Source organism: Nematolebias whitei, chromosome 5, assembly GCF_014905685.2.
Source record: "Nematolebias whitei isolate Nwh7 chromosome 5, NemWhi1, whole genome shotgun sequence".
NCBI classification, from domain to species: domain Eukaryota; kingdom Metazoa; phylum Chordata; class Actinopteri; order Cyprinodontiformes; family Rivulidae; genus Nematolebias; species Nematolebias whitei.
The window spans coordinates 28,657,707-28,684,954 of NC_056502.1; the positions used below are offsets into that span (position 1 = coordinate 28,657,707).

The window sequence follows — 27,248 nt, forward strand, 5'->3', positions numbered from 1 at the left end:
AATTATCTAACATTTATTGCAGAATAGTTACCATATTTTGCAGACTATAAAGTGCACCAGATTATAATGCGCAATATCAATGAATGGGTCTGTTTTCATACATAAGGCACATCAGATTATAAGGCGCATTAAGCAAAACTAAGACATTTTGACAGATTTTTGAGCGGCATGTACCACATAAAACCAGTTTGAGGTCAGTAAGCACAACCATAATTAATACATAAGGCACACCAGATTATAAGACTCACTGTTGATTTTTGAGAAAATTAAAGGATTTTACGTGCGCCTTATAGTCCAAAAAATATGGTATGTCAGGGTATGGTTCTAAATATAAACCAGCTAGGCTCAAACATATCACAAGAACTTTTTTATTTTGCTATAAATCTGTGTAATGCTGAAGTCCTGCAGCAACATGAAACAAAGCGAGCATGGAGGGGATCTCACCTCAGCTGGGTTGACTTGGAGCTCCAGCACATTAAAAGAGTGACAGACATCTCCCCCATATCTTTGTTAAAACACGATCCTCGATTACCATCCTTGTTTTTAGAGATAACTTGTCTCTCCATTTTCCAACCTTACACTGTTAAATAGAAAAATAACAAATATAATAATAGGTTTGAGCTGCAACGAGGCGATGCAACGTTTGCTGCATGTTACAGGACACAGATGTTTGCTTCCTGCAGAGATGACGGCGAGCCCTTCAGTTCTGAGCAGACGTTACCGCAGGACTAAAATGACCTAGTTTTAGGATTTAAACTGATCGTTTCATGGAGGGTAACCTTCTGACATATTCCTCTTTATGTCTCTATTACAAGACACATTTCAGGTAAACTACTGTGGTAGTGCAGGAGTTATTTTTAGATAGTTTATATGTTTAAATATTTATATAGTTTATATGTGCAGTTTTCCCCACCTCAGGGCGTTGGAAGCGTAATGGAATGAAAACCGGAGTGTGTTGCATCATCTCTCTTACGGTTCTGCCGTCACCCACACCGTCACAGAGAGAGAGGTGATTGTGTGAGTCTGCCCTTTGGCAACAACCAGGCCAGCAGAACTCTGAGCAAACCCAATGAAAAGCCCTCAGGTCGTGTGTGTGAGGTGGGGGCTGTGGAGCTGCAGATTAGGAGATTATTAAGAGCAGAGAAAAGGTTCAAAATTAAATGAAAAGGTCTGGAAGTTTAAACAGAGTCGAGCTGTTAATCTGTTGACAGGGACGATTTAAACAACAGCTTTCAATAAAAGAAGATAATTACAGATTTGAGCTGATTTCTTTTGGTTCTGATGTAAAATTGCTTAGAAAAATCAAACAAACATGTCAGTAGGTAATGATAGTGTTGTAGTCAAGACCAACTAACCTGAGACCAAGTCAAGACCAAGACCAGAATGTACCGAAACAAGACCAAGACTTTTAGGGTCCAAGACCTCAAATAAAATAAATAAAATATAAAATTTTATTATAATTTTTTTTTATAAAAGTTACACACTGCAACTTTAAGTTTGCTTTTGAATGAATATATCAGCTTTTATACATTTTCAAAGCTATAAAACAAAGAAATCAGACATTCAGTGGCCTAACTTCATGTGATTCAACAATAAAACTACACAACTGTTAACTTGGAAGCAGTTTTATCACATGCCAAGTCTTAAAAAACTGCAGTGGCAAAACACTCTTCATAACTCCAAACTCAAGACCAAGGATAACCATATAGTTGCACAGTGGTTTCATTAAAGTAGTAGATATACACCTAAAAAAGCTACATAAATGGATATTCGTTACAAATATATTCTTTGTGATTTAAATAACCAAATTTTATAACTGATGATTTGGCAGACATCTTCTCCTGTGCCCAGACATTCACTTCTCACTTTCTTCCAGTGTTGCCAGATAGAGTCGAGGTGTTCCAGCCCAAAAATCTGTTAAAAACCACCGCATCACACAAAAATCCGCCCAATCAGTATATTGTTACAGTATATTTACTGTTTGAACATGAACACACATCAGTACAAGCCAAGGTAATTTAACAATATGTGGCAAAATGCAACAATCCAGCAAAAATCTTCCCAGAGTTCCCAGCAAAATCAGATTGAAAACCGCCCAATTGGCAGTAACCCAACCAAGATGGCAACATTGGGAGTGATGTGTGCAAGTGAAGGGGGTGGGCGTGACAGTGGTAACAAAAAATGTATTTGTCAATGAGTCACGTTATCGCTTGGATTTGAACCAGTGCATTTCACAGTTTAAGCCTGTCCTCCATCTTCAGCATCAGTGTGTTTTGCATCCAATAAAAACAAAGATGTTAACAAAGAAACTGGACAATATTCTGGCAATTTAGTGATATTTCCACAGTTGTGGTCTTAACAGGTCTTGAAATAAAATCCCAAGTCCTCAATGTCCGAGACCGAGACAAGACAGAGACCAAATGCAGTCAAGTCCAAGACAAGACCGAGACCATCAAAATGTGGTCTTGAGAGCAGTCTCGAGACCAAGACCGGTCTTGAGTACTGCAACACTAGGTAATGAAAAGGGTAAAATAAAGAAGTAAATGTGTGTGTGTGTGTGTGCTGCAGGTGCTGGGTTGGATCCGTAATGGAGAGTCGATGCTGAGCGCCGGCCTCATCACCGCCAGCTCGTTACAAGAAGCTGAGCAGCTGCAGAAGGAGCACGAACAGTTTCAACATGCTATAGAGGTGAAATTCAACTTTATTGTTGTCTTCCAACAGAAGAAATACAATTTGTGTGGTTGTATTTAATGTTTCACCTCCTCCTTTCACCATATTTACCTTGATATATCTTGTTTTATTGTTCCCATCTTCCTTCAACCCCTTTATCTTTAAAAACAAACTTCTCTGTTTCCTCTTCTTCACTTCAACATAAAATATACACGGAGTGGAGGAATGAATGACTCATCTCTCTGTCTCTTTGCTACATTACGTCTCAGTTTTACTTCCTTCCTTCGTGCGGGGTGCTCGTCTTTGAACTCGATCAGAACCGCCTCATTGTCATGCAGGCCCATGTCTGACCTACTTCTGTTTGCATCACAGATTCACACTCAGAACAAACCTTCCTGTATGACTGGTGTAGATTATTTGAATGGACAATAATCCCCGACACCCACAGCGGGTCCTGTGGGCAGAGGAAAGCGAAAGCGTAGTTGAAATAATAGCCTGCGTCGACTGATGATCAAGTGCTGCTGACATTTAAAAATAAGAAACAATGTCATGAGGAAATGTTGTTTTAAAAAGGAGTTACCTGCTGCCATTTAGAATTCCTCTTGTTCTCGCAGGAGTTTCCACTTTAACTGCAGTAGTCAGACATTACTTAAAGACATAAAGCCTTTGCAGAGTTCCTCATTCTCCACCTGTCTGCTGTCTGGAACAAGCTTAAAGCTCAGGACGAACCTTTAAACGCTTTAAGATGCTTCACTGCTCCAGTTTCTTTAAAAATGTCCTATTTCTTGATACATAGCTTTGAAATAAAACAAGCAATCTATAAATCACAGCATGCGTCTCCATGGAGAAAAGTGGCAGCAGTATATTGTACATTACAGAAGTTATTAAACAGACTTGCACTAAACAAAACCTCGGCCATGGCAGCAGAAACAGAAGAGAAAACCCGGCTCTGTTTGGAGCTCAGTAACTCGGGCAAACTTCACAACAGGAGCATTAATCAAAGTTAAAAATGGGTCACAGAAAGTTGGACTTTACGCCCCTGAACCGGCTATTTGATATGTTTTATGGTTTTTACACAGTCAACGTTGAAGTTTCATAAATTTGACATTTTTGTCCAAAAATGCCCAACTCATAATTAATGCCACACATTCCAACTTCATAAATGTATAAAAAGGTCAAAGCCTTTTCAATGAAACTCTGTTAATCCAACAGTTCTGTTTAGAATAAACACAAATTATACATGAACATGTAGGTATTGTTGTCTCACCCAGTTTGACTCTGATTACTGTAGGAATTATAATTTTCTCTGAAATCCACCCAGAACACAGAGAGCGCACATCCATACTTCCCATAGCTGCAAACTTGTTGCTTTTTGATGAAATTTGCTGATTGCAGACTAAAATATGTAATTTATGTGAATCATCTAGATCCGGGGTGGTGGGGGTGGGGTGTCAGAGGTGTGGTGGATGGCATAATTGTCCCTTTAGGAAACAGCGTTCCTCCTCTGTCACTTGGCTTGTGCTCATCTCTTTGAGGGTAGTGTTGTTCGATACCAGGGTTTCCGTTCTGATACTGAGTAAAATTCAGGCTAGCATCGGTGATATCAATACCAATACTTATTGCAAGTGCATCTGTGTCTGGTAATAAATGTAACTTAAATGTAACATTTATTACAGTGGCAATACAGGGGTAATAAAAGCTTGTTGTGTCATCAACAGATTCTTCTGCTGCTCATGATTCAAGAATCTAAGATTTGACCTACAATTTTTGCTTGTTACAGGCTTACTTTTTAATCTGCTTCTGTCTGCCTCTCTTTGCGTTAGCAGTCAGGGAGTGAGAGACGCAGGTGTGTGGTCACCCAGCAGACCACTTTTGGTCCTCAGCAGAGTGTTCCTTATCCTTAACGTGTAGGTGGACCACTGGTCTGAAGTACTCTCTGGTGTTGAACCATGCATCTGTGGAGAGGTTGGTTAGTTTCTCCATAATGGAGGTCTGAACATTCCTCACTGCACTGACCTGCAGACACCACATCAGACAGATCTGATGGTCCTGTTTGGTTTAAAATGTACCGGGATGTTGTAATTGGAGAAAATCCTTCAGAGTTTTTCAGATCCTCCAGCAACATCTGGGATGACAATGTTTTTGTGTTTTTTCCTCTCTCTGTTCAGTTTTGCAGCATGTTTTTTGGATTCGTTTGCTGATTTGACAAAGGTCCACTTACGATATCTGCAGGTTTGGAGAACTTCTTTGATGCAGTTCTGTTCCTTCTGTCTTTGTGGGGACATGTTCGGCCCGGTGGTGTAAAGTTTTAATGACAGAAAGTTTGTGTTCCAAAAAGATTTTAACACACTGTTCTAAAAAGTACTTTAAAGCTGTGAACTCCACACACTTAAGACATTTTAGAACTTATAAGCCTTCCAGATGGTCCAAGAAACATCTTCCGCTTCAGAACAGAAGCCAAGATGTTTGTTTTTTTAATGTTCTTTTTAACTTAAAAGTATAATTTCCTTTAATGATTAGGGTTGCAGAAGATTAATCTTTGGGGGCCAAGGCCACCATTGGCCACCCCTTGGCTCTACCACTGCAGCTGTTGGTGGAAAAAAGATAAAAGCTCCCTCCGCCCTCCAGGGTCCATCACTCTGCGTCACCTCAAACATCCATCCATCCATCCATCCATTTTCTTTACCCGTTTGTTCCATTTTGGGTCACGGGGGTCGCTGGTGCCCATGTCCAGCAATCACTGTGCGAGGGGCGGGGTACACCCTGGACGGGTCGCAAGTCCATCACAGGGCCACATAGAGACAAACGAGACAAACAACCATTCATTCTCTCACTCACACCTAGGGACAATTTAGAGTTACCAATCAGCCTAACATGCATGTTTTTGGTCTGTGGGAGGAAACCGGAGTACCCGGAGAAAACCCACGCATGCACGGAGAGAACATGCAAACTTCACCTCAAACAAACAAAACTAATTTTAAACACTTCCTCTGTTCTTGACAGCGTAGCTCCTCCACTTGAATATCTTGAATAAAAAAACATTAAGGTTTTTCTACATTCTCATTTCAGTTCCAGTCCAGAAAAACGCTCATCTCCAAAACTACAAACATTCACTGTGCAAATCCCTCAGCGGCGGGGGACTTCGGTGTACCGTTTGTTTATGTTGTTGTTAAATTGTGTTTTCGTCTCCCTCCGTGCAGAAAACCCATCAGAGTGCGCTGCAGGTTCAGCAGAAGGCCGAGGCCCTCCTCCAGGCCAACCACTACGACATGGACATGATCAGAGACTGTGCAGAGAAGGTTCTTTAATTTCACTCACCTTTACGGAAAAACAACTGAACGGTCAAGTCTTTAAAACTCTGGTTTTGTCTGTCTTGAAGGTGGCGGACCACTGGCAGCAGCTGATGCTGAAGATGGAGGACAGGCTTAAACTGGTTAATGCATCTGTGGCCTTCTACAAAACCTCCGAGCAGGTACTTCTGTCTGTCTGTGCTGGATGGAGGGAGATTAACTTAAAGTCCCTGAGATTAAAATGACTCCAACCTCTGATAATCAGACTTTAATTTTTCATTTTTTTTAAGTTCCCTTTAGATAATCTGAAGGTGAAACTAATTCTGCACTTCTAAATCACTAAAGTACTAGTTTCTTGTGCACAGATGACGACATTTTAAGTTGATCGTGTTCTGCATGAATAATACTGCAGCATTAGTTTAGAGCCTTTGTGTGTATGTGTGTGTCAGGTGTGCAGCGTGTTAGAAAGCCTGGAGCAGGAGTACAAGAGGGAAGAGGACTGGTGTGGCGGTGCTGATAAACTGGGCCCAAACTGCGAGACGGACCACGTCACGCCTATGATCAGCAAACATCTGGAGCAGAAGGAGGCTTTCCTCAAAGTGAGGACAATTTTTCAGTTTAAATAGAAAAGTAAATGTTTTTATTTGGTGTTTGTGTTAATAATTCTCTCCCTCTGCACGTGTAAAGGCCTGCACGTTAGCCAGGCGCAACGCCGACGTGTTCTTGAAGTACCTGCACAGAAACAGCGTCAACATGCCCGGCCTGCTGTCCCACGTCAAAGCCCCCGAGACTCAGGTCAAGAGTAAGTCATCAACCAATCAAAACTTGTGTTTTAATTTAATGTTTAGTTTTATTCTAAATATACTCGCTGAAATCCAAAAGTCTTGAGTAAATGATGCGTTTGTGTTTGTCCAGACATCCTAAACGAGTTGCTGCAGAGAGAGAACAGAGTCCTTCACTTCTGGACCATGAGGAAGAGGAGGCTGGACCAGTGCCAGCAGTATGTGGTGTTTGAGAGGAGCGCCAAACAGGTGTGTTCCTGTTTGGGTCCACATTAGTATACGACATGTGTGTTTTTTTTCTTTTTGTGTGCAATGTCCAGGAAATGTTTCTTCATGACAGCTCAGCTCAAATGTCCAGGAAGTGGAAAGTTTGTAAAGATGACAGAGTTAAAATGGCTGTCGTTCCCCGTCACAGTTCAAACGGGGAGAATTTGAAATGCCCTCTGTCTGTCTGTTTGTCTTGTGAGCATGATAACGTGAAAAATAAGTGAGATACTGACTTCCATTTTTGTTTGTGGCTGCATCTAGGCGTAAGAAAAGGTCCTTTAAAAAGATGGGTTACATCAAAATTCAAGATGGCCACCACCATATATTTATATGTCAGCTGACCACCCCTATCATTTGAAGAGACTATTCTTTCTAGTTTTTATATTGCTTCAAAGTAAAGTTTCCTCAAATGACTGGGGTGGCTGAAGATTAATCAATGGGGGCCAAGGCCACTGTGATTATCCAATCTGTTGCGAAAGCATGATCGTAGTGTCAAACAATACTTCTGGGTCGCACGAGTGATGTAGCGCTGCTTCACTTCACCACGAAGCGGCGCTGTTTCACCATGGAAATAATTATAATATTGTGTTCAACTGTCCCCCTCTTACAATGCTGTTATTGCTAGTATCACTCAGCCCTCTGTGAGTAGTAAACAGCCATCAGTGTGCTAATGATCCATTGTTAGGCTGATGGTCCTTCTTGACCATGTGAGCAGCTGGTTTTGGTTGTCAGCAGCAAACTGGTTGATCCACTCTGAGAAGGTGCTATTTAAGAGACTGAGCTGAATACAGCACCTCAGACTGAGGAAATCTTTCGGATGAAAGACGAAACGTTTCTACTTTTTTTTTTGTTTGTTTTTGTTTTTTGAATTTCCAGAGGACCAGATTTAACTTCTTTAGATTTTTCTGCCTGGATTATTGAGCATGCATCAGGATAAATTATAATATTGGTTTATAATCGTTGTGCTTTATTTCATTGGTAATGAAGAGTTGTGTGAATAAAAACAACCACTTTATGCTGGCTTTGATTAAGTAATCATGTGATTGATTTGATTAATTATTAATTAATAAGTTAGCGTCCGATATACTGTATATAAAATTTGTTTTGCTTTAATATATTTCTTGTAAAAAAAAAAAAGGAAGGGGGGGACAAGAAACAGTCTTACTTTTGGTCAGCAGCGGTTTAATCTTCAAGAAGCTGCGCTGTTTCACCATGGAAATAATTATAATATTGGTTTATAATCATTAAGAAATTACCACTAATTTAAGTGCATGTTTTATTTCAGTGCTAATGAAGAGTTGTGTAAATAAAAACCACCACTAGATGGCTGGCAAAAAAAAAATATATATTATATAATAATAATAATGTCATCACATTGTCATCACTGTATGTTTCCATTCAATGGTGAAACTAGTCTCTGCATATAACCCATCCACCACCAGGTGGTGCAGTGGGCAGCTATTGAAAGCGCCCAGGTGGCATTTTGGGGGGATAAGGTGTGCTGCCCAGAGACACCACGAGGTGTGCAGTGAGAGATCGAACTTGGGACTTCCGGGTCCCGAGCCGGCTGCCCTGCCTCTACACCATCTCGGCAGTGTATCGGACGCTACATTATTAATTAATAATTAATCAAATCAATCAAAGGATTACTTAATCAAAGCCAGCATAAAGTGGTTGTTTTTATTTACACAACTCTTCATCACCACTGAAATAAAGCAGGATGATTATAAACCAATATTATCATTATTTCCATGGTGAAACAGCACCGCTTTGTGGTGAAGTGAAGCAGCACTACATCACCCATAAGACCTGGAAGTATTGCTTTTAGAGCATGCACAAATGAGCCGACACTACGGATCGTGCTTCCGCAACAGATTGGGTAACCTCAGCCACCACTGGCCACCCCTGGCTCCACCATTATATATGGTGGTGGATAAAATGTCTTCCTCCACTTTCCAGGATTTGTCACTCTGCTCTGCCTCAGACAAGAACCCCACCCCCCACATACCCAGTTCTTCTCGTCAGTGTAGCTCCTTTACTTCAACATCTTGCACCAAAAACATTATGGTTTACTTCATTCTCTCTTCAATTCCTGTCCAGAAAAACACTCATCTCCAAAACTACTAACATTCACTAACCTGTCAGAGACGGAGACATCAGCATACCACTTGTGTAAATTTAAATGCAACAATGACTTTCCAAAAATGATCTCAACCCACTGGTTCCCCCTCAGGCTGAGCTGAGCCGTGCAACCACAGCTTGGTTTTCTCTGTTTTGGTTTTTGGAGGAACCTGGTTCCTCTGTGAAAAAGGATTTGTTTGTAGAGTTTGTTTTATTCTGTTTTCAGAAGCATCCAAACACTTCATGACCAAAGAGACATGTGGACTTATTTTATTCAGACAGAATACCATAACTTTTAAGTTCTGTACGTGTTTACTGGTGTTACTGGGTCGTGGAGGTAAATGATCATCTTGTCTCCCTCTCGTGGTGCAGATAGCTCCACACACGGAGCCAAGAAAACCTGGTGACATCATCGCTGTTTTCTAGAACACGACTATTCTAAGACTTTCCAGGTTTTCTCCCCGGGGCCAGAATGCTTTCTGGTTTCACAGTTTGACTGGACCAGTTCTGCCACCGTGGGTCAGTGCAGTGTCACCTCCAGGCCCAGTTTACAAGTACAAAAAGTCGACACTAAGTAGGACATTCTGAAACTGAGGTCTAAAAATGCATCAAAAACTCTTTTTTTGGTGGGGGGAGTCTGCTCTTTATAAAGAACAGCTGTGTAATGTAACCTTTGATTTTAAGTGTAACTGTTTCTAAAAAGTTTCAGGAGTGATTTGTGACCCAAAAAAAAAGTGTCAGCAAAGATCAAATAAAAAGTTTACAAGACAATGGTGAGACCAGCTATGTTATATGGTCTGGAGACAGAGACATGGTCAAAAAGACAGGAGACAGAACTGGAAGTGGCAGAAATGAAGATGTTGATGTTCTCCTTAGGAGTGACAAGGATGGATAAGATTAATGAGATCATCAGAGGTACAGCACAGGTTGAACAACTGGGAGAAAAAGTTAGAGAGACCAGACTGAGATGATTTGGACATGTCCAGAGGAGGGACAGCGGATATATTGATACTAGTAGTAGTAGTAGCAGAAGAAGAAGAATAATGAAAAATGATGAAAAAGAAGGATGAAGAAGGATGAAAAAGAAGTATGAAAAAAGAAGTGTGAAAAAGAAGGGTAAAGAAGAAAGATGAAAAAGAAGGATGAGAAGGATGACAAAAAGGATGGAGAAGGATGAAGAGGAAGGATGAAAAAGATGAAGGATGAAGAAGAAAGATGAAAAAGAAGGATGGAGAAGGATGAAAAAAGAAGTGTGAAAAAGAAGGATGAAAAAGAATGGTGAAAAAGAAGGATGAAAAAGAATGGTGAAGAAGGATGAAGAAGAAAGATGAAAAATAAGAAGGATTTAAAAGAAGGATGATGAAAAAGAAGAAGACAAATGATAAGAAGAAGAATTGCTCATCACCTTTCTCACCATAGATTCAAACTAAGGCCATCGTGAGTTCCGGTCCGTCAGGTCAGACCTTTGAGACTCTCGGCTACCAGCTCATCAAATGTTGGCTGAAAATCTGTAAACCTCAAATAGTTTTAACTTTTTTTGCGAATGTTTCTGTTCAGTGCCCTGAGATGATTTCTGTTGTGACTTGGCGTTATATAAATGAACTGAATTGAATCGAATTTAATTGTGTTGGTCAGCTGTGGTGACCATCTTGTTTTAGTGGTTCCAAAAGTTAATTGTTAGTAAATGTGCATATAGTGTTTATTTTTTGATAGCTTCATTGAAATATGTCCAGTGGTTCATGAGAGATTTTGCTAACAGACAAACCTGGCTGATTATCAGGTAATGCCAAAATGTATACAGAAATAACACAAAATGTGCAGCGCTCTCAATTTGTTTTGAGGATGATGTTCAGTTATGACCACACTAAAGTTTACCTCTACCTAGCGTCAGTTGGTCGTGGCAGCCATCTTGAATGGGGTTGACTCTGAAAGGTAATCTCTTGTAGAAGTACTTCCATTGATCACCACCTGAGGTGTGCTTCGTCACATATCGTATCACAGATACGGACAAAATTATTATTGTTCTTCCACCTTCAGCGGCAATAATTAAAATCAAATTAACTACAAGGGCTTAAAAAGAGTTATTGATGAAGATGTAAATAAAAAATTAACTAAAACTGTCCCTCGGGTTTGAAACTGGTGTATTTTTTTATACGCTGCACCATCCGTTTTATTTAGCAGAGTTCACAAGTTTCGGGTTTATTTACCTGCGTCACGTGACCTCGTGTGGATTTTTGACAAACTGTGTGGTCGGCTGTGTGCTCACTTCTGATCTGCGTTCCAGGCCCTGGAGTGGATCCACGACACCGGAGAGTTTTACTTGTCCACACACACCTCCACCGGCTCGAGCATTCACCACACGCAGGAGCTGCTGAAGGAGCACGAGGACTTCCAGATCACAGCGAAGGTGCGTGGAAGGCTGTGTTTGATGAAAAGTCGGCCGTGTCGTCGCACCGTTTGTCAATTTAGTGTTTGTCCGCCTCTCACATGGGAGGCCATGTTTATTGTCCTGCTCCCTCTTTGCTGTGTCACTGTTATTGTTTCCAGAGCGAGCTATTGTGTCCATGAGGCGACACATGACTCCTAACTCGTCTACCTTTTCTCTGCACACACATACACTCCATGTCTCTCTATTGACAGCAAACCAAAGAGCGGGTAAAGCTGTTGATCCAGCTGGCGGATGGGTTTTGTGAAAAGGGCCACGCCCATGCCCTGGAGATAAAGAAATGGGTGTCCTCGGTGGACAAGCGCTACAGGGACTTTTCTCTCCGCATGGACAAATACCGAACCAGCCTGGAAACGGCGCTCGGCATCTCATCGGACTCAAACAAGGCTGTAAGTGCAGATCTCGCCGAGTCCAGATGTTCAGAGAGACGTTCTTACATCATAATAAACACAATCTGATTTATTAGTTTAAACGAGGAACAAAGCTGCCGGGTTTAATTTTACCGTCGCAGCTTTTACTAAACAACGCCAGCGTCCCACGGTGCCGTTCTCTCCTCTGACCGCACGATAACCGCTGCCCCCTGCGTTCGCAGAGTAAAGAGCTGCAGCTGGACATCATCCCTGTTACTGCTCCAGGGTTAGAGGTCAAGCTGAGGGATGCAGCCCATGAGCTCAACGAGGAGAAGAGGAAATCGGCACGGAGGAAAGAGTAAGAGCTGGATCACACCTCAGAGATGAAACCTGTTTTATTTTATGAAAAAGTGGAGTTTCATAACTGATTGTAGGAGGATGTTATAATAAAGAGTAAAGTTTTTAAATCCAGTCCAGTTTGTTGTCATGTTGTTACCTCAAGGGCAAGGTTCTTTATTGTCTTTCACATCTCATGCGGTACATGTGGTGGAACAAAATTGTGTACACAGGCTCCCAGTTACATCCAATAAAAGTATAAACTGTAAAAAAAAAAAAAATTAGTAATAAGATCTAAGATATGAACTAAGAAATACGCTAAACACTTGTGCATAAACAATAGTGTGCTGAACAACAGCAGCATGAACATGAGTCTGTGAGCAGATGAGTACGAATGAATACAGCTGCATGAAATAATCAGCAGCATGAGATCAGCAGCACAGATAGTGTAGTAACCAGAAGAAACAACGTTTATGTTTTATGATGCCTGTGATGAGTACTTATAACTGATTTAAAGATCTTTTTACAGCAGGGAGTTCGTGAACAGTAATCACACTATGTATGATAACAGCTCACAGTGGACACACAAAGCTTGCTCATTTTTCTGTCTTGAAACAAACTTCATGGCACAAAAAAGCCAAACCATTCAAAATATGAAAAGAAAAAAAATCTAATTATTTAATCATTTGTCTGTGACAGTAATTCAAGATGTTCTTTGAGTTTTTAACTTGATAACTCATTTAAACCTGACAAAATAAAGTTGTTTAGTAAAATGCACCAATATTTGGATGATTCTACAATTTTCAACTCTTCATTTCAGTTTTAACAATTGTAGAATCATTCAACCTTTATTAACCTGTCTAAATAAAGGTTGAATGATTTTACAATTGTTAAAACTGAAATGAAGAGTTGGAAAAAAAAAAAAATGTTTTATTATATTTTGCGAAAACTTTACTTCACACAAAAATGATAGCAAGGATTCTGTGAGCAGTACTTGTTTTAGATTATTGACATATTTCTTTGTCATAATCTTACATTTACATCTGCATTCTTACATGCATGTTATATTCTTTTAACTTTATTATATTTATTTATTATATATATATTTATACTCTTTTGTATTTATTTATTTGTTAATTGTTAGGCTTCTTGATCTGGGACCCGAGTCCAAATTTCGTGCCATAAACATGAAAATGTGAGCTGGTATGACAATAAAAATCCTTGAATCCTTGATTGTTTTGCGGACGCCTTCGTTTCCATTTGAGCATTCATTTTGTTGCATAAAAACATTTATCACATCTCCGTCCTCAGATTCATCATGGCTGAGCTGATCCAAACAGAGAAAGCCTACGTCAGAGACCTGCGAGAGTGTATGGATGTAAGTGCTGCCCACGATCCGCACAAACATCATTTCTCCACAGCCTCAGTCCTTCAAGTTCAGCTTGCACGTCTGTTTACGATGCCGTCAGTTCCTCGGTGAGTTAGTGTTGTTTACCTGTGACTCACCTCTGAGGTGTGTTTGTCACACAGACGTACCTGTGGGAGATGACCAGCGGTGTGGAGGAGATTCCTCCTGGCATCGTCAACAAGGAGCACATTATCTTTGGAAACATGCAGGACATCTTCGAGTTTCACCACAAGTGCGTATTCTTTACAGTCGTGTTGTGGAAACTCATATATTCGGACATGAATTTATAAGATTTATAAAACTCTTGTTGTCCCTGAACAGCATCTTCTTGAAGGAGCTGGAGAAATACGAGCAGCTTCCGGAGGACGTCGGCCATTGTTTCGTGACCTGGGTACGAGATGTCCTGCTCCTTATTGTCTTTGCTAGTTTTTCACTGCAGCTGCTGTCATTTCTTTAATTGATTTGTGAGAAAATGTGTCCGTACAGAAGACTCCTGGGATGTTACGCTCAGTCCTGGACGTTCTGTGATGTTTACAGTGTGACATGTTGTTTTGTTCTGTTAAGGCTGATAAGTTCCAGATGTATGTGAACTACTGTAAGAACAAGCCGGACTCCACCCAGCTCATCCTGGAGCATGCTGGGAACTACTTTGACGTGAGTGAAGCTTTTGAGTTTGTAGAAAGTGTTTGTCGGAGACGATCCGAGCCCCTCGTTTGTCCCAGTGTTTGTCTCTGTAAGGCATGAGGGCGAAAAGACTGAAAACCTCTTTTTGATTCTCAGGAAATCCAACAAAGACACCGTCTTGCCAACTCCATCTCTTCTTACCTGATCAAACCCGTCCAGCGAATCACAAAATACCAGCTGCTCCTGAAGGTACGAGCTGCTTTAAATTAAGATATTAAAGATCACATGGCAAACTCAGGGCCCGTGGGCCAGATAACGGCCTTCTTACAGTTTTATCTGGCCCACAAAATAGTTCTTTACGTGTATTAAAACTAGCTTGCTAATCTGTGACAGGCTGTCTGTGTCATTTATTGTTTTGCCTAAACAACAAGGTGTGTTTAAAGCAGACTCCTCAAAGCAGTTAGCCAAATATGAAGCCAAGAATGATAGGTTATGAATGTTTTTACAAACATTTTCAATAAACTTTATTTTGACGCAGACCGCAACGAAGAACATCTAAATGAGAATGATCTCGCTAAGGCAGAAATGTTTCTGATTGTGCGCAGCAGAGTCTGCTTAAATGTGTTTTGTTTGTTTGTTTTTTTGTTATTCGCCATCGAAGGCAGACGGTACAGCCTCCTGTACTTATACATCATCATCGCACAAAGTATCGCATACACGTTTCATCGCCCCAGCTCCAAAGTCAAGGTCATAAATCAAGGTCAAAGTTATACAAGGTCTTTGCTTGTCTGGGTCGTTGTTATAGATTGCTGTGTAATAGTGACAGGCGTATTGTGCCATATACTGTACTCGTCTTCTGTACTCTCTTCATATTTCAAAGTAAAATGTTAGGATCTGTATGCTTGGATTTTTATTTGAGGAGTTCCTTTGGATCACACATGTCAAACACAAAGCTCCTGGACTAGATATGGTCCTTGTTAACATCTTATCTGGCCCCCGAGATGATTTTTATTTTTGTTTTTTACAAAATGTATTCATTGCTTCACATTTTACTTAAAAACTGAGCTTATGTTATTTAATGCAGACATCGCATGACAGTGAGCCAATTTTGAAGCCAAGAAAAATGTGTTTGAATTGTTCGGTAATCGTTGATTTTGACATAATAAAAGAGACAGAACGTTAAATGAGACTGATGAAACTCTGGTTGTGGAACCAGCAACAAAAAAAAGGTGTCATGTATCTGACAAGAGGTGAAGTATTGACTGAAATTGGCCCTTGGTTTGAAATAAATGATTAATTTAGGCCCCGTTTGTAACAAAGTTTGACCGCCTGCTTTAGATGATTTGATGGATAGAAATCACAAGTAAACTACCTACACTACATCTAAAGAACTGTTGTAAATGTGTCTTTTTTTTTTATAAATGTTGCTGGAAGTCGTCCCTTGACTGACACCAGGTTTTACTTTTCCTCACCTTTGTTATAGACGGTCTGTCATCACCAATTTGTCAGGCGAAACATATGAATGCAATAACTTTTTAACAACAACGTACTTTTATTCAGTTTGTGTTGAAATGTGTTTGCATGCTTGCATTTTAGGAGCTGCTGACGTGCTGTGAGGAGGGAAAAGGAGAGATCAAGGATGGGCTGGAGGTGATGCTCAGTGTCCCAAAGAGAGCCAACGACGCCATGCACCTGTCCATGCTGGAAGGTGAGCACAAACATTAACATTTAGTCTTATTCAAGACTCAAACTAGTCATCTTGATATATTTTATAGAAAGATCTGCCCGCTGTTATCTGCTGCCTGTTGTCGCTGTTGTCCATTGTTGTCATCTTTCTTTGTTGAAATCAGGTCTCTCTTGTAAATGAGTCCTCGAGGCTCAATGGGATTAACCTGTCTAAATAAAGGTTGATTGAAATTACACCTTTTATCACCATAAACACACACTGTGGGTTCATTTATCTAGCTGTTAGCAAAATATCTCACAAACCACTGGATAAATTTTAATGAAACTCTCAGAAAGTAATCATCGGACCCACATCTACAACTGATAGGCAGCTAATTGAGCTTATAAAACACTAAAATGACACGTATGGAGCTAAAACGTGGTACAGTCGTCGCAGAAAGTCATCCCCAAAACATTTTTTGTTCACGAACAGATAACACGATCTTTGTTTAAAGCTTCTGTATGCAAGGTGATGGGCAGTGTGCATTTATTTTAAGAGGGCTAGTTCTTAATGTAATTATTTTATTGTTATTTTACTTCATTTTTAAAAAGCAGCAACACACAAATGACTCATCACTGCCTCCAGAGTGATTCCACTTTTCTCTGTCCAAGCATGATTCTGCCACACGCTGATGTCCTCCTCCTCTGCTTTAACTGCTGCAGGGTTTGATGGGAATATCGACTCCCAGGGAGAGTTGATCCTCCAGGACTCCTTCCAGGTTTGGGATCCTAAGACGTTAATCCGTAAGGGCCGGGACCGACACCTCTTCCTGTTTGAGATGTCCCTGGTCTTCAGCAAGGAAGTTAAAGACTCAAACGGGCGCAGCAAATACCTCTACAAGAGCAAACTCTTCGTAAGACCAACGTGTTCCTGCAGCACACAGTTTGTGTAGTTCTTGTGTAGTTTTGTTGATTTTTTTTAGCTGCTGTCTTTGGTTTTTTATCCTTTCAGACGTCAGAGCTCGGAGTGACAGAACATGTGGAGGGAGATCCTTGTAAGTTTGCCCTCTGGGTGGGCAGGACTCCGACCTCTGACAACAAGATCGTACTCAAGGTATCCAAAAGCAACTTTGTGTCATGTCGTTGGTTTTCACTCCATGCTACGCTGACGTCACGTTAAAACTGAAGAACTAAAGTTAACGCTCGCTTTCTGCCACTTACTCAGCTCACAGACATCTGCAGAGCAGGTGATGTCGAGTTTTTTAAGAGTTTTACAAATACACTTATTTTTTAAAGCTGTAGTTTTTAAGTAGTTTTTCTTTCCCCTCCAGTCGAAACACGCAGCAGGAGGAACTAACATTGTAACAACGCAACCTGAACCTATTTTAAGAACGCACAAAACAACAAATCTATCTATTCCATCCATCATTATCTTTACCCACTTCTTCCTTTTCGGGTCGTGGGGGTCACTGTGCGAGAGGCGGGGGGGACTGCTTGGACAGGTCTCCAGTCCATCACAGAGACACATAGAGACAAACGAGACAAACAACCATTCACTCTCTCACTCACACCTAGGGACAATTTAGAGTTACCAATCAGCCTAACATGCTGTACATGTTTTTGTTCTGTGGGAGGAAACCGGAGTACCCGGAGAAAACCCACGCATGCACAAAGAGAACATGAAAACTCCACCCAGAAAGTTCTCTGGCTGAGATTTGATTTGGTTACCTCGCTGAGAGGCGACAGCTCTATCAACTGTGCCACAGTGCCGTCCTTATTTGTTATTTTTCTCTATAATAAAGTAAGTTTGGAAAATGGAAAGTTATGTTATCACTAAAATGAAGGATTTTAATCGAGGATTTGTAAACTCTGTTAAATCATCGTGTTTTTAAAAAGGTACGAAACGTCCATCACACATTGAACATGTTACAGCTTCACAGTGTGGTGCGTTCTCCTCCACACCTTGATGCTCGCTTCATTCCTAAAAGCTCACAACGGGACAGGTGTCGTACCAAAAAGAGTTCCTGTTAGTCTGGGTGTTTGTGCTGCTTCACTTCCTGGAGTCAAACAATATTAACACTAAAAGACGTTTATGTGTTCTACACGCTAAAGATTATAGCTAAGATAAACTTGGTAAACGAGAAACCATGTTTCATCTATGAAAGTGAGTTTCACATCTTTTTAGTTTGTCATAAATATCTGCAAATTTCAGAAACACACAGAATGATGGCAAAAAACAAACAAAAAACAACAAGGTTTTTGTGATTTGAATGGGCTAAGCTTGCTTATATTTGCAACCACACTGTGACGTAACTGCTGTGATAAATGTAACGCATTTAATAATTATAAAATAGGGGGAGTGGTGGGGCAGAGGTTAAAGAAGGTGGGCCTGTGATCAGAAGATCGCTGGTTCAAGCCCCGGCACTGACAACATCAAAAATGTGGGTGGGGTAGGTGAAGCACCCACACCTGCCCCCACCTTCATTCGCCCCACTCTGGGCCCTTGAGAAAGGCCCTTAACCCCCACCATCTGCTCCTCCTGGTGTCCTAGATAGCAGATCTCTGCTCCACACAGAGGGCTGTGGTAGCTCGGTGGTCTGTGGTTGCATCAGGAAGGACATCCGGCGTAAAAAAACAACAACTGCCAAGTCTTCTTGCGACTTAGTTCGCTGTGGCGACCCCTAACGCAGGGAGCAGTTGAAAGAAGAAGAATAGAAAAAAATTAATGATTATAAATAATAAAAATTTACTTCTTGTGCATTAATTCTGTTGAGTTTCTTTATCTAGTTCATCTGCATTATTGCCAATCAAGCAGATATTTTATGTTCAAAGTTCATAAATTAATGACAAGTTATTATCATTAATTAATAAATAAGTTAATAAATTCATTAATAAGTTATTCTCAAATATATCAACCCTCATAATGTGTTACTGCCTTTATTTAACTTTTAAGTTCCAAAGGATGATGTTGTTAAAAACAATATAGCACCGATAGTTAAAATAACTTAAAATAGCTATTTTATCTGCTGGACCAACAGACGTCTGTCGTGAATGACTTTATTTCACTCAAAGGGATTCAACTTTGAAATGTGGTGAATTCTTGTGTATCACTCGTCGTTAATCTTTGGTTCTGAGATAGGTTTCTCCTTCAACGGGGGCCCAACAAAAACAGTCTAAGTACTGGTTTAAAGGCAAAATTTTACAAAAGAAACTAAAACCGAAGTTGTAATCTTGGCGATGCAACACACAGAAGAATGACGACTGAATTGGTGTAACCCAATAAAGTCCGGACGTTACCCAGAACCTCCTGCATGACGCTGTTAGGTTAATGCGGATTAAAAAAAAATAGTGACAAAAGTGACTCAAAAAGTGCAAATCTACATTAATGAGTGAAGACCAGGGAGTTTATGCTGCCTTAAATATCTTATCTACAATCTTCAAAAGATCAAAACTATTGCTTTAAGCTGCATCTTAAATAAAACTGCTCTGCATCAAGCATAATTATGACCTGTGCAAAGTAGGCTGAGTGTCAGAACTGAAAAAAAAAAAAATGTGTTTTTAAAATCCCCTGAGTGACGCTTTAGTCACACTGTTGGCATCAGATCAAAATGTATGGAAGGTAAAATGTAAGAAGCTAAAGAATTACTGTTTATTGGATCATAATTTAAAATAAACCTTAAAGACGTTCATTCTGTGTTACGAGTCCCTCATTGTGTGTGTGTGTGTTTCAGGCATCGAGTTTAGAGAACAAGCAGGACTGGATCAAACACATCAGGGAGGTCATCCAGGAGCGAACCGTCCACCTGCGAGGAGCTCTGAAGGAGCCCATTCACATCCCTAAAGCCACCGCGACTAAACATAAAGGCAGACGGTGAGCAGGAGCGACGATTGTCTCTGCGTAAACACCGCAGACACAGAGAAAGTTCTGAAAAGTATAATTTGACCAGAAGTTCTAGAAATGTGCCGCTCAAGGTGGCTGCATGTAAATAAAATAAATGTGTTGTCATCATTGTATGTTCCCATACAATAATGAAATTGGCTCTCTACATTTAACCCATTGCTCCTGGGATACACTCAGGTGGAGCAGTGGGCAGCTATTGAAGGTGCCTGGGGAGCAATTGGGGATAAGGTGTCCTGCTCAGAGACACCACAAGATGTGCAATGACTGGGGATCGAACCTGGACTTTCGGGTCCTGAGACAGCTGCCCTGCCTCTACCCCATCTTGGCCCCTATGTTGGAGTAGCTGTTACTTTCATTCTGGGATATTGCTTTTGAAAACTAATTCCTCTTTTATCTGGATGTAAATGGCTTTTTTTTTTCTGGATGATTGTTTCTCTGGTATCTGATGCTGTGCAGCTGGAAGGATTTTTAATGAAAACTTTTTACTTTTGGGCATTTGTTATGATGCGTAACCATGACAACAAGGTGGTTTTTTTTTACAACCGGGAGCAGCTGATTAACATCTCAAAAGCTCAAATAATAATTCAACTACAACCCCAAATCCCAAAGGAGTTGAAAATGAGGCAACGTGGATGTATTCCCACCTACCTGGCGATGGTGCTCAAGTGCCTGACCGCTGAGATCCTGGAGCTTGCAGGAAATGTGTCTTATGACAACAAGACCAGGATCATCCCCCGACACCTGTAGCTGGCTGTCTGCAATGATGAGGAGTTCAACAAGCTGCTGAGAGGAGTGGCCATCACTTGAGGAGGAGTTCTGGCCAGCATTCGGGTGATCCTGCTGCCCAGAAGGACCAAGAGGCCCACTGTGTCTGGGAGGACAGATCGGCATCTGCAGCCATATTCTTCAGATACGCTGCGGGGATCCTTCCTGCCACAGCCATCAGCATCTCTAACTCTTTAACAAAACCAGGATGATGAGCTACAACAACATTTAATTTCCCTTTATAATTAATAAAGTATTTATGAATTTAATTGAATTTGAAGTCCCCATTGCTTCAAACAAAAGTGGCATTTCTAAACTGTATTGTTTTTTTGGGTGTAGAGTAAAAACCGCAGTCCTTATAAAAAAACAACTTTACTATTTTGTGCCTGAAGGGATGGAGAGGAACTGGACAGCCAGGGAGACGCCAGCAGCCAACCGGACACCATCTCCATCGCCTCCCGGACCTCCCAGAACACACTGGACAGTGATAAGGTAGGAACACGCACACACTTGTCCTTTTACATGTAGTAGGCAGCAGATTTATTAGACTGATTATTATTAGGTGATTACGTCACATCCCGTCACACATTATTTAGTTTTTGACATCAGTCCAGAGCTGCGCTGCCACTGGCTCAGACACCGCCGACGTCACACGTGGTCATCAGACACGGAGCAGTGCCCACAAATGGTTTCCTGCGAACGTGCTGGATTGTATCAGGAGGAAGAAAGAGTCCATCTGACAGAGATTTGAGCTGTGTGTGCATGTGTGTGAGTGTGAGGGAGCTCACTGTGAGCAGAGATTTTCAGCTTTGGTTAAATCTGGTAATGACACCACAGAAGGCTGAACCTCCTACACTCAGGATGATCAATTGTGTACACACACACACAGAAAACACAACAACAACATGCATCTCTCTTGACTCGTATTACTTCTGGGCTGCAGGAGTGAACCGGCTCATGGTTTGGATCTTGACCAGCTCATCTCGCTGCAACAAGGAGAATCAGAAAATGTCCACGTTCAGCTTCGTGGCCGCTGCAGTGCTCGGATCTCAGCGCCTCGCTTGTTTTATGTAACAGAACCGCCACAGACCCTAATTAATTAATTAAGAATTGTCTCCTGAGTTTGAGGCGCCCGCTCGCACGCATGAAGATTCAAGCACGGTGGAACACGTGCACATTTGAATGTGCTTCTCATTCTGGCTTCCTGAATGTGTCTCTGTCTGCAGGGACTCACATGAGACGCTTCATTCAGGGGGCAGCCACAGTGCTGTGTCTGTGTCTGTGTGTGTGGAGTGGAGGGGGTGTTACTGTTCCGGTCCGCAGCCTCAGCCTCCCACTCTCCTCCTCACAGAGGATGCTCGTCTCCATGGCAGACAGGAGGGCACCGTTTTGACTCCTCGCAGCTCTCGATCCGATGCTTTCTGCAAAATTTGGGCTGAAACTGTTTTTCCTCCAACATTTATGGAGCGTTTTGTTCTCCGAGTAGGACGGACTCTCTGCTCTGCACAGGGAGGAATTTGAAACGAGGAACTCCTTCAGACGTCTCAGATCCTTCTGACTTTCACAGTGGACACATTTTCTCCTAACTTTGGAAGATTTAAAAAGTTTTCTTTGAATTTTTAGGACCTTTTCAACAGAATTAACTGTAAAACCCAAAACAAAACCTTCTGTTTGTGTTTGAGCATCTTCCAAGTTTGATTCAGAGCCTTTTTAGTGACTTGTGGTAAAACTCTTGAGTTTTCTTGCTGTTTGGACAATTTTCACCATGAGGGAGTGGAAGACGATTGACAAACTTGAGGAGAGGATCTCGAATCCTGTTTCTCAGCTCCTCAGTTCTCTGGCTTTGCCACACTACCAGAGGGTATGTTGCAAATATTGATGCGTTTTGTTGTGCTCCACCTAAAGGGTCGCACGGGGAGCTGCAGATTGTTTGCATGTTTTAACTTTGAAGCTTTTAGTTAGTCATTTAAAATCTTACTTTATCTGTAAGAGTTTTGAACGTTTGTCAAAGAGGCTTTAAAGCTTCACTTTACAGCTACATTAATCATAAATACAGATACAGTAAATATGTGTATTTATAAATAAATACACACCACAATACAGTTTGTTGTTTCATTGACTCAGAATGAGTCACCAGTTAGAACTGTTAGAATTTAAAAGTAAAGAATACTGAATCAAAAATTTTGCTTTTTGTTCATACATTTTTTTTTCTAGAGGGAATGTCATTGAACTTTACAGTGTTAGATTATGCATGACTTTAACATGTACCACTTGTAGCTTGTCTTGTGAGTTGGTGATCTCCCGTGAGCAGTTTTCGTTCCGTCGCGGAGCGTAAAGTGGGAATTGGAAAAAACGTCTGTTCGTCCATGAATGTTGTGAGCGCACTAACTGGAAAAATAAGTCAGGTACCAACTTCCATTTTGGTGTGTGGCTACATCTAGGCTTAAGGAAGGTCACTATCAAAACTTGAGTTACCACGTCAAAATCCAAGATGGCCACCACCATATATAGGCCTATATGTAAACCAGCCACCCCTATCATTTGAGGAAATTATGCTCTCTAGTTTTATATTGCTTCAAAGTATAGTTTCCTCGAATGATTGGGGTGGCCAAAGATTATTCTATGAAGCCCAAGGCCACCATCCCCCACCCTCCGCTCCACTGGCTCCTCCATTGCACCTGGTAATGATAAAATGGCTCCTTCCACTCGCTAGGGTCCATCACTGCTCTGCAACAAAAAAAAAAAACTCTGGTCTCCCCCACTTGAATACCTTGCATCAAAAACATTTAGGTTTACTTACATTCTTTGTTCAATTCAGTCCAGAAAAACACTTGCGTCCAAATCTACAAACATCCACTGTTCAAATCATTCAGCGACAAGGACATCGACGCACCACTTCTTTATATTTTACTTATTTTAGTGACTTTGTTTTAAACATGGCTGAAACGGCTTGCTGACCCGTAGCACCTGTTCCCTCCCTTCCAGCTCTCTGGCGGCTGCGAGCTGACGGTGGTGATGCACGACTTCGTGGCCGGTAACGGGGGCAGCAACGGGGAGCTGACGGTTCGCCGAGGCCAGACCGTGGAGGTCCTGGAGCGACTCCACGACAAGCCGGACTGGTGTTTGGTGCGCACCACGGACCGCTCGCCGGCCCAGGAGGGGATTGTGCCCTGCTCCATCCTGTGCATCGCCCACTCCCGTTCCTCCATGGAGATGGAGGGGCTCTTCAACCACAAAGGTAGGAGCTGAAGGATGAATCTGAAACTTGTTCAGCAACTGTCATCTGGAGATGGGGAATCTAATTAGATGTGTTTATTGTTTGCAAGCATCTCACCGCTGACCCTCAGAAGCTTCACTTCATATTGAACAACTGCTCGGGGAAAAAACACCAACGTTTATTTCCGAGTGTTGCCATGTAACCATAAAAACAAACAGCCGGAGCCCGGCCGGGTTTTAATTATCTGCCTTTGACTTCCTCACACTTTAGCAACCACGTGTCTCGTTACCTTCAGCTGGAACAACAGGCCCCATCAGTAGAACAAACATTAAAGTCCAGGAGGACCTGATGTCAGACTCTGCATGTGTTGTCAGGCCCTAAAGGGATACTTCAGATCTTTTAAAGCGGGGCTCTGGAGAAAGGGTATGACCGATTACTGTCTTACCTGTTACAGATAACTTTTTGTTTTACTTCCATTTGGAGCCATAAACTGCTACAATCAGTTGATCATATGATCAATGTGATCAACTAGAAACAAAAGGAACATGGAAGTTGAAGGCAAAACAAAATGAGCACCCCCTGGTGGCTGGCTGCAGTATAAGTTTTAAATATATGCAAGTAAAAAGGATCCTTCTTGATTAAAAATTAAAAAAATATACATCAGGATGTATTTTTCAGGAGCTTAGTTGATCTATGTAGATGTTACCTTGGTGTTGCCTACCTCAAATATTCATTTTTGAAATATGATTTTTTGGTAATTAATTTATTAATGCATAAAAAATGTCGAGTGACACCATGATTGTGTGCAGGTGTGTAGTTTGGATGTTAACATGCAAAGCAGGAAAACTTGTTGAACTTTTACTTAAAAAATGCACTTTAATGGTCAAATTAGCTGCATTCTGCCGGGGCGGTGCAGCAAAATGAAGCTGATTTGATGGTTTACTTGAGTGCCATCTAGCGGCTGAAAATGGTAGTGTTCAATTTTTTCAGTCAGAATGAATAAAAACAGTCATATCTCAACCAAAAATTGGTTTATAAATATGGGAAAAAATCCATAAATATGTCGCTTCGGTGTATAAGTTGCAGGACATGAAAATTATGCAAAAAACTGTGACTTAAAGGCCAAAAAATATGGTATATGTACAACAGGTAAGATGATCATTGTTTATAACCTCTCCACAGAATGCCCATTTAAAAGATCTGAACTATCTCTTTAATTCCTTCATCGAACAATTTGGTCAGTTTTTGCCCCCCCGTCATGGAGCGACGAGATAACTTGGAGATACCATCAGTCTGTCTGACCACCTGTCTTGAAAAAGAACGCAATTTTGTTGTGTGGCTGCATCTAGGCCAGGGGTCTGCAACCTGCGGCTCTGGGGCCACATGCGGCTCTTTAGTCTCTCATCTGTGGCCCTTCGAAACTTTGACCAAAACTAACGTGATACTGTATTAATTAGTTTTTTCTTTATACCACATCAGAAAATGTGAGATTTGCCTCTTTTTTTTTTTGGTCAATTTTCTGTAAATTTGTGAAAGATACTAATCAAAGGGCGAAATGTGTTGATTACATTTAGCTACCATATTTTTTGGACTACAAGGCGCACTTAAAATCCTTTAATTTTCTCAAAAATCGACAGTGAGCATTATAATCAGGTGCACCTTATGTATTAATTCTGGTTGTGCTTGCTGACCCCAATCCGGTTTTATGTGGTTATTGTGAATGAGTTGAATAAAGTTTGACTGACCGTTTTGTTTCGCTTAATGCTCCTTATAATCCAGTGCACCTTATGTATGAAAACAGACCCGTTCATTGACATTGCTCCTTATAATCCAGTGCACCTTATGTATGAAAACAGACCCGTTCATTGACATTGCTCCTTATAATCCAGTGCACCGTATAGTCCAAAAAATGTGGTACTTAATTTATCCATCCTCCAGGCTTACAGTGGGATCTTTCGCTCAAAAAAAAATATAAAGCATCAATAACTTGTCCAGCATAATGCTCAATTTTTTTGCAAACTTTAAATTTACGTTTTATTACTTCAAAGTAATTACTTAATTTTAAGTCAGAAAAAAAGACACATGCACCTGCAGAGACTCGGTATAAACAAACTATCCATACTTTTGAGCTTTTCTTTTACCTTAAAATGTAAAAATATCAATAAATGTATTATATCTTTTTAGTTTTATTAAGTCACCCCAACTGGCCAGAAAAGCCCTCCTCCAACGACCTCTAAATGGCCCACGGGCCACCAGTTGATAAGCAGGTTTTGCAGACACGTATTTAGTGAACAAAGTGACAGAAATGGTTCTTTCGATCAAAAAGGTTGCATACTCCTGATCTAGCTGTAAGAAAGGGTACTTTTGAAAAACGTGTTGTCACGTCAAAATTTAAGATGTAGGAGGTTGGTCTGGAGTTAATTTTATATTCACAACAAAATGTATTCTGTATTTAATGTGTTTGTTGCTGAAAACGGGAGCGTTTCATAACATTTCAAACCATCATCACCAGAACGAACGAGTTAAATAACGAAATAATGTCCAGAGTTTAGGATGTATTTAGAGTTCTGCTCTGCTGTCACGTCTTGGCAGAAGCTTCTTCTTGTGCCTTTCTTTTCTTTTTTTCTTTAAATTCTCTAAGAGTGGGTGAGAGCTGCTTGTTTCTATGGAGATCCAGCATACAAATATTTAGCTGTTCGCCTCCTTGTAGTCAGAGTGAGGAAATTCTGCATTTTGTATTTAAATCTGAGGCTGCCTGGCCTGAGCTCACTCCATCAACACGCACTTCTGGCATCAGCTGAATGATTTACTGGAAAAGCTGACTTTTCCAGCTGTTTGTTGTTACACTTTCAGGTCCAGCTGGGATGATTCTCCCTTGGATTCCTGGGCTGCACATTTGAGTAGCTTCTCAGCTCAGGACAAGTACCAAAAAAATAGCTTCTCAAAAGTGCCTGGTGGACAAGAACGATGAGAAACGTTAATATTTTGTCAGCCTTTTAACTGTGAGTGAAAGCTCAGTGGGTAGTCGTGTCCAGGAGGTTTTTATTTACATTCTGCAGGAATAATTAGCACTTTGAGGCCTGTTTCTGGAGAAACAGAAGAAAATCCACCAGAGTGGTTCCCATACACAGCTGAAAACTGCAGACCTGCATTTCACTAATTATTTTATCTACATATTAATTAACTTCAATCTCAGTTGTAATTGAATCATTTCCTCATTGACGGAGCAGGCGTCATCAGGTGCGCCCTCACAGGTGAGTGAGTGTTCACAGAGCGACGCCACAGGAGCGTCTTTGTGCACCCAGCTCAGATAGTTCCTTGGAAACGCTGCAGAGCCGTTCGCTGCTCGCTTCAGTTTCATAACCGCTACTATATTTGTTCCAGGCACAACTTGTATGCATCCTAA

General features: G+C 41.1%; 1 protein-coding gene across 1 annotated transcript in view; it reads left to right on the top strand.

Annotated features, from left to right (window-relative positions):
- triob (trio Rho guanine nucleotide exchange factor b) overlaps positions 1-27,248 on the top strand; it is a 94,902-nt gene that overhangs the window by 38,728 nt on the left and 28,926 nt on the right. Inside the window, exons 16-35 of the mRNA XM_037676403.1 lie at positions 2,569-2,688; positions 5,871-5,969; positions 6,050-6,142; positions 6,410-6,559; positions 6,648-6,762; positions 6,876-6,991; positions 11,415-11,537; positions 11,771-11,965; positions 12,169-12,284; positions 13,574-13,640; positions 13,793-13,902; positions 13,992-14,061; positions 14,235-14,324; positions 14,451-14,543; positions 15,891-16,002; positions 16,683-16,873; positions 16,972-17,073; positions 19,691-19,830; positions 21,018-21,117; positions 23,611-23,863. Coding sequence (XP_037532331.1) covers positions 2,569-2,688; positions 5,871-5,969; positions 6,050-6,142; positions 6,410-6,559; positions 6,648-6,762; positions 6,876-6,991; positions 11,415-11,537; positions 11,771-11,965; positions 12,169-12,284; positions 13,574-13,640; positions 13,793-13,902; positions 13,992-14,061; positions 14,235-14,324; positions 14,451-14,543; positions 15,891-16,002; positions 16,683-16,873; positions 16,972-17,073; positions 19,691-19,830; positions 21,018-21,117; positions 23,611-23,863 — 2,455 coding nt within the window. The remainder of the gene's footprint in view (positions 1-2,568; positions 2,689-5,870; positions 5,970-6,049; positions 6,143-6,409; positions 6,560-6,647; positions 6,763-6,875; positions 6,992-11,414; positions 11,538-11,770; positions 11,966-12,168; positions 12,285-13,573; positions 13,641-13,792; positions 13,903-13,991; positions 14,062-14,234; positions 14,325-14,450; positions 14,544-15,890; positions 16,003-16,682; positions 16,874-16,971; positions 17,074-19,690; positions 19,831-21,017; positions 21,118-23,610; positions 23,864-27,248) is intronic.